Below are 8,252 nucleotides of genomic sequence, written 5' to 3'. Positions count from 1 at the left end.
AAAAAAAAAAAAAAAATAGTGATACCAATTATTCGTTGTTGGTTTTTTTTTATAGCTCAACGTCTGAATATTCCATACCTTGAGATATAAATAAATATGGGTAACGAATTTTGAAATTTTTTCCCGTTCCGCCGAGGCGAGATGTCCCGGTGAATCGTACCCTGCATGCGATGACACCTCGTATAATAAGGCAAATTTCCAAACCGCTCCTCCTTCTTGTGACAGGTTGAAAGCCGCCCTTTATTATCAACTCTGTGATATTACACCAGGCTTAGTTGTCTTTAGTGCTTTGTATTATTAAATTGACGACATAGCACGCTTTCGTTTATATGCCGGGCTTGTCTCAGATTTAAACTTAAATTGCTACATCCTTATTCACCTTTAACGTAAACAATAAGGAGATTTTGCACAACCTTAGCGTAAACTATGCAAATTACAAATATGGATTAATTTAATAATTTAAAATAAGTGATTATAAAAAAAACATCATAGCTGTAAATGCATGCAGTTAACATAATTGACAAGATAAGAAAGTTAACGGAATAAATATAATTAATTGTCTATTATATTTAGTGGTCTGATTGATCAAATTACTTCTTTCAATTAATTAATCTTTTTATGTATGGTTTTGGTTGAAATAAAGTAATTTAATAAGTAAAACGAAGTATAACTTCACTAACAGCTCCCCGTGGCCACTTCACGTATCGCCGAGAATGGAGTCCTGATTACACTCCATTTGAAAAATGGCAAAAAGGAGGGAAAATTCGAGAGGTGAGGTTGAGATGGGAAGTTGGTGTCCGAGAGGATCGAAGTCACCATAGTTCAAGTGGTTAGAGCAGCGGCGTTATTGAGTCGAGGGCCGTGTGTTCGAATCCCGCTTGTGACACTAATTTTTCATCTCAACCAAAAACCTTAGATGAAAACAATAATTAATATGATCAATTATGGCCAGTAAACAAATATGGTTTAACTTAATATGTAGATTACGTTGATCGGTATTGAGAAGATCTGGTTTATTGTCAGAGTATGAAGAAAGAACTCGTCTTTTATAAGGCCATCTTCACAGCTTAAATATTTACATGCACAGCACACAAACAAACTTAAATTTAACGTGATCGTTATTTGTCATGTTAAAGCGTGCGAAGTCAACAAAGGAGTTAGAAATTGTTACTTGTTTTAGAAGTTGTTAAATTTCTATTTTACACTTAACTTTCAATTAATTAAGGCTTTTTTTTAGTTGAGATAAAAAATGGCAAAAAGGAGGGAAAATTCAAAAGGTGGGGTTGAGATGGGAAGTTAGTGTCCGAGCGGTCTCGATAGCTCAATTGGTGGAGCAGCGGCGTACCTAGCCGAAGATCGTGGGTTCGAATCCCGCTCGTGACATTGACTTTTTTATCTCAACTAAAAAAACCTCAATTAATTGAAAGATATTAATTGCTCAAGCGGATAACGAAAACTAGTGAATTTATAGTTAACTTTTACAATTCCTACAATTTTTCTTGATTCCCGACTCCTGAGACTGTATATGTACATTTGGTGTTCCAACATTAAAATATTTTGCCGTTTTATTTATAATGAGGTTATAACGAGTGTGTATATGGTTAACTAGCTGTTTTGGTTTTTCTTAAAATTGCAAAGCTACGCTAAGCTAACAGCTTTTTTTGAAGAGATTTTTTTAAACTTTTCGTCCTCAATTTCATTTAAGCTGAACTTGCACAAAATCAAAAATTAATGGGCTTCTATAACGATCAGGTTTGTCAAACTATCGTCAGCAATGAAGGAGAAAATCCATAACTTCCTTGAACGGTGGCTTTTTTTACACAATACGACGATAAGCTGTATTACCACAAACTCTCGAGGAAACTTGGCGTTAGCAGTGAAAACCGTGATATAAAAAAATCTTCAAATAGCTTCGACGTTAAACATAACGGTGACCTTGAAATAGCGGATACGTTATGCAAAATCTCTTTATTATCCTTAAGCTGATAATTAGCTTTTAATTCTTTACAAGAGAGAGGAAAAAATGTATAAATTATATTTAATATATTATTAAAAGTATAAGTTAACTGTCTGTTCTGTTCAAAGACTTCGCATGTTTTTTTTTTTTAACCGGGCGATGGAATTTAGTGAGCCAATTTTGTCTCCAGATTATATATATTATAATAAATCCAGATTCTCGGTCTAAGCGTATCCGATTAAAGAAGTGTCAGCCGGTGTTCGGCGAGGGATGTGAGATGATAGATAAGACGTGGAATCCGACGGAAGTATGCTGCCGATAGCAACAGATAGCCAAAGGTTTACGACCTGCCTTTGAAAATTGACCGAAAGTTCAACTCGTTCTGGAAAGCGATTTCCATTTTGCTCAGCTCTCTTTAATGCGATTGTGTCGATAACGAATAAAGTGGCAGCCATTTAATCACGTAATAAATGGGCTTTCTCAGTAACTGGGGTATACCAATTACAAAACATGCAAATTTAATTGAGTAAGGTCAGCTATCGTTTTTTAAATGTTTCTGCACCTCCCCGTTATTAGCTCGAATCAATGCGCGACTTGAATGTAGAGTAATACATCTTCATTATAAAATATTTAAACTCATTACTGTTGGAAATGCCACTTTGAAATGATTCAAGACCACCTGCCGAAAATTGATGCACGCATGATAGATTTATGTGAAATTAATTTAGCATTCAACTGGATTATTCATCTCCGTAAATACCTAAAATTATCGGATCAGAAGACATTCGGTATATTCCAAACACGCACGCAAACGATGAGGCAGAATTACAATAGCCTACTGGAGAAATTTGAAAACCATGTTTAGCGAAGACGATAAATTCCAGCTTTAACACGTAAAAAAAAATATCTGCTAATAAATATCATTCATTCAATTACAACCCAAATGGCAGTAGAAATGACAGTGCTTTTGCGCGATTGAGCAAATGGACAACATAGACAAAGAAATAACATAAAACAATTTTTAACTGGATTGTATTTGAGCGAGAGGCGTAGAAAACGTTTTAGCATTATTTATTTATGCAACACCAGGGCCAAGAATATGCTACCTACGCATGATTGATTTATGTAAAAATTAATCTAGCATTCAACTGGATTATGCATCTCCGTAAATACCTAAAAATTATCGGATCAGAAGAGATTTTGTTTAATCAAAACACGCATGCAAACGATCAGGCAGAATTATAATGGCTTAATGGAGAAATTTGAGAACCATTTGCTTAGTGAAGATTTAGAGTCAATGATGAATTGCAGCTTTAACACTTTTTTTAGTATGTGCTAACAAATATCACTTATTCATTTACAACCCAAAAGAAATGACAGTGCTTTTGTGCGATTGAGTATGTGGACAACATAAACAAAGAAATAACATAAAGCAATTTCTAATTGGATTGTATTTGAGAGGCGTAGAAAACTTTTTACCAGAGGTCATTTATTTATTTATTTGTGCAACACCAGGGCAAAGAATCGAGTTATTTTTTTATCACTCTGGGTCGAGTTGTTTGCGCGACAGGAACACATTTTGATCGAATTCGAACCGAAAAGGAAACAAACAACGTTCGCCGACTTTCTTCTGTAGAAAATATTACACGACCGTTCGCTGTTATATCACCATGATTAGTGCCTTCAACACAAGCGAGGTAATCGCTCAAAGACCTGATCACTAAAAAAAAAAGGTTTTAATTTGTTTACAGTTTTAAAAGGAACACGCAAGTTCACAAGAACGAGGAAATCGAATTCTTTTCGTCGGTATTGGATTAAAGAAAAGGTAACGGTTATACAACGGCTTACTCGTTTCTTTTAAAATAAATCGGTTTCTGACGAATGCAGGTCGTTTACATTTAACCCGAGGCATAAAGCTAGATTGATTATTCTTGAAAATATACAAATTATATATATTTTTATAATAGTGTAATACCTTTATCAAGAAGTCCCGGTCTGAGCAGGAGTTTTGAGAGCAGCACAATTTACAAACAGGTGGCCTGAAACGGACTGATATGAATCCTTTTGGGATGAGGCCCGGGCGAAGGCCAGAAAAAGAGAAGGGGACGTTTAAGAAAACAGCACAAAGCAGTACTAAATGGTATACCTGAGCTCGTTTACCTGCAACATGGGGAATTTGAAGAATATCGGCCCGGGAGTAATAGGTAAAAGAAATTTCGGAAAACAGGGTAAAGCACGATTCTACCGGCTAATGACCCGATAACGACAAGGAGGGAGGAACGGGTACAAAATCGTATATCAAAAATGAATTTGACATTATTAAGAGTTGTGAAAAAAGCAGAATAACAAATGTGCAAACGTTTACATTCCCATTTTAAAACCATAGTTAGCAATTAATTACAACTAGTAGGGCGAATTTTTTTTTTAATTAGACAATGTAGGTAGATATGAAATATAAAGGCCGGCCTTAATTTTTATTTATTTAATTTTTTTGGTTTTAGGACCGGCAAACTACAGTGGCCATCGCCGACCTTTCCTCCTATGCTTTTCATTTCATTTCAGCGTTTTAAACCTGCTAATTTCTTTTCCTGTTTCTCTAGCCAAGTTATGTTTTATGATATAACGGTAACCGACTCGATCTTTTCTTTACTCTACTGCTAGCTGTATCTCAGGACCCCGTCAATAGTGGGTAAGATAATACAAATACAGAGAAACGAGAAAAAAACATGATAGCCTGATTTACACAACTGCAGATATTTCTCGGGTAATTAGGGAAAAGGCCATCCATTCACGCTAATAAATTATATTCCCACACTCATTCATACTACCCCAGAGTACTCGACTTTCCTCGGGGTAACTAGGTTTAATCCCCTCTATTCACACTAATAAATTACATTCACACACTAGACTTCGTTCACACTACCCTAAATATTAGATTTCCTAGGTGTAATTGGGGATATGTCCTTCCATTCACGTTATAATTACATAAGTCATCACACTACTACAATCATTCACACTACCCCAGAGTACCCAATTTTCCTCGGGGTAACTAGATCTAATCTCCTCTATTCACGCTAATAAATTACAGTCACACACTAGACTTCGTTCACACTACCCTAAATATTAGATTTCCTCAGTGTAATTGGGAATATGTCCTTCCATTCACGCTATAATTACATACACATACCACAAATCATTCACACAACCCCAGTGTACTCGTTATTCCTCGGGATAAGTAAATATAATCCCCTCTATTCACGCTAATAAATTACATACACATACCACCAAGCATTCACACTACCCCAGAGTTCTCGTTATTCCTCGGGGTAACCAGATATAATACCCTCTCAATTAAGGTTTTTAGTTGAGATGAAAAACCTTAATTAATTGTAATGATTTAATTGGTCAAGCGGACCACGAAATTAGTGAATTTAAATAATACCCTCTATTCACGCTAATAAATTACATTCACACACTAGACTTTGATATCTCTACCGTAAATACTCGATATTCCTCGGTGTAATGGGGATATTTCCTTCCATTCACTCTATAAATTACATAACAATACTATAAATCATTCGAACTACTCCAGAGTACTCGTTATTTCTCGGAGTAATTGAAAGACAAGCCATTCAATTCACGCAAATAAATACATTCGTTCCAGTAAATTACACATATCACATCCAAGTATAAATAACTATGCTCTCCATGCAACCGGCACCTATGTGCCATTCGTGCATGATGTTGGTACGACCTATGCGCAACTGGTAAATATGACCTTTTCCCTTCTGGACACATTACCCTAAATATTAGATTTCCTCGGTGTAATTGGGGATATGTCCTTCCATTCACGTTATAATTACATAAGTCATCACACTACTACAATCATTCACACTACCCCAGCGTACCCAATTTTCCTCGGGATAACTAGATCTAATCTCCTCTATTCACGCTAATAAATTACAGTCACACTCTAGACTTCGTTCACACTACCCTAAATATTCGATATTGCTCGGTGTACTTGGGGATATATCCATCCATTCACGCTGCAATTACTTACACATACCACAAATCATTCACACAACCCCAGTGTACTCGTTATTCCTCGGGATAAGTAAATATAATCCCCTCTATTCACGCTAATAAATTACATACACACACTAGACTTCGTTCCCACTATAAATTACATACACATACCACCAATCATTCACACTACCCAGAGTTCTCGGTATTCCTCGGGGTAACCAGATATAATACCCTCTATTCACGCTAATAAATTACATTCACACACTAGACTTTGTTCTCTCTACCGTAAATACTCGATATTCCTCGGTGTAATATTTCCTTCCATTCACTCTATAAATTACATACACATACTATAAATCATTCGAACTACTCCAGAGTACTCGTTATTCCTCGGGGTAATTGAGAGACAAGCCATTCAATTCACGCAAATAAATACATTCGTTCCAGTAAATTACACATATCACATGCAAGTATAAATAATTATGCTCTCCATACAACCGGCACCTACGTGCCATTCGTGCAAGATGTTGGTACGACCTATGCGCAACCTGGTAAATATGACCTTTTCCCTTCTGGACCCGGACTTGATTTTTATTGATTGTAGTCCCGTACCGGCCAATTGAAAAATTCAATTTTGAAATTTTATCGGCTTCTATTGAAAGTGATACGACACAAAAAAACAAAAACGACAGGAAAAAATTCATACCGTGTTGAAATAAAACTTGAAGGAACCACTTTCAAAACAGTCACTTTTTCAAGAGTCTCTTCATTTCTAAGCGAATAAAATATTTCAGAAATTCGTGCTGTGTGTAAAACTGTCAAATGGTTCATTTTCGTATTAGTAATAAAATGTTCTTTATACTGAAAGTCAGGCGTTATTTATTTATTTATGGAAACGCCTGAGCAGCAGCCATCGGGGGTCTTCATTCTTGAAAAACTTTATGAACACGCTTTACGAGAGTACACTAGGTCGGATGACAAAGATCTCCCAACACTAGAAACAATCCCCGTTAATATTACGTATCTTACACAAATGCGATTGCATGATAATAGCATTAATAAAATTAAGTTATGTAAATTGAAATTAAAACTTTACTTTCAACATTACACGGCGTAGCAATATGTAAATGTTTATTTTCTTCGGTGTAGTTGGAATTAGATTTATCTTCACCCGACATTCCAAAAGATCCACAACCAACACGATGGACGATGATTTTATTCGATTCTTTTCTCAAGAAAATGTAGGCGTTGATAATGGGTGTTAGGCTGCGCGTCGGTGAACTCCTGCTGAACCTTCATAGGGTCACTTATTGGGACCGGCTTCAACTCAGGTTGTTGAGTTATAAACGCATTCCGGCATTGCGCTATCTTCAGTGAGGAAAAATGAATATCGAATAATTTGAATATCGAGATAAGACGTACAAATCATTTTTTGATTTAAGGGAAACTTGCCAGCTGTCCAAAGCTCTAACAAACTATAAATTCTCCCGATTTGAGAGAGTCCTTCCTTTATCACGTTAATGGGTTCCTAATGCCCGATGGCTATCGGCTATTCACAAATTAGCAAAGCAGTTCAAGTGGAATATTTTTACGGTAAATTTCGGCGCCAACAGGTACACGCGCCGTACCGGAAATGCGGCCTAGCCTTCTGTAAATTCATTTACAATATCGGCCAGATTCCATTTGGCAATAGACCGGTGGACAGTCATATTTTAAAGGGGGAGGGGGGAGAAGTCCGAGTTGAAGGATAAAATCCAGAATTTCATTTCATCCTGTCAGGTGAGTAGATCGGCTGAGAGGCGCCGTCTGTCTTGTGCCACCTATCCTACGACCTATGTCGCCGTTCCAAGGCGCCCGAGATAAATATTTGTTAAACCTGGGCCAGTTGTCGTCCCCTTTCTTAAAACGAAGACGGTGCAAAATAGCAAAGAAATATTATTCACTCACACTGTTTGGAAAAATAAACTATCCACGATCCGTTTTTCAATCAGCAACAGTTTTCGAGTTACTGATAAAAAATTATCTATTAAATAATCAAAGGCAAACTCTCTGAAATTGAGATAGTAATTGAATCAAGCTCTTGGAAACATCATCAGACTAACCAGTCGATTCGCTGACTCGAACCCTCAAAATTCTTTCCTTTTTCCTTTGTTAGATCCAATCTTGATTATTCCCCAATGCTATCTGCTAAAAAAATCCAACAAATAGAAAGGGTTCAGTAAAAATTTCTAAGGTATGCAGCTTTCAAACTTAAAATTCCCCGGGATAT

At 36.4% G+C, this 8,252-nt stretch overlaps 1 protein-coding gene across 7 annotated transcripts in view; it reads right to left on the bottom strand.

Annotated features, from left to right (window-relative positions):
- LOC106662809 (bifunctional heparan sulfate N-deacetylase/N-sulfotransferase) overlaps nt 1-8,252 on the bottom strand; it is a 189,059-nt gene that overhangs the window by 31,689 nt on the left and 149,118 nt on the right. The window contains exons 1-2 of one of the 7 annotated variants that reach the window (XM_014387173.2): nt 4,118-4,356; nt 3,933-3,996 (exon numbers count right to left, since the gene is read on the bottom strand). The exons of 4 other annotated variants lie outside the window; for them this stretch is intronic. In XM_014387173.2, coding sequence (XP_014242659.2) covers nt 3,933-3,996; nt 4,118-4,341 — 288 coding nt within the window. In that variant the 5' untranslated portion in view covers nt 4,342-4,356. Of the gene's footprint in view, nt 1-3,932; nt 4,019-4,103; nt 4,357-8,252 lie in introns of those variants that run through there. 2 more of the 7 variants (XM_024227755.1, XM_024227662.1) reach the window with 2 other exon arrangements.

The sequence above is a fragment of the Cimex lectularius genome, unplaced genomic scaffold (genome assembly GCF_000648675.2).
Source record: "Cimex lectularius strain Harlan isolate CLEC.00 unplaced genomic scaffold, Clec_2.1 scaffold84, whole genome shotgun sequence".
NCBI lineage: Eukaryota > Metazoa > Arthropoda > Insecta > Hemiptera > Cimicidae > Cimex > Cimex lectularius.
This window is presented reverse-complemented; position numbering and strand designations above follow the sequence as displayed.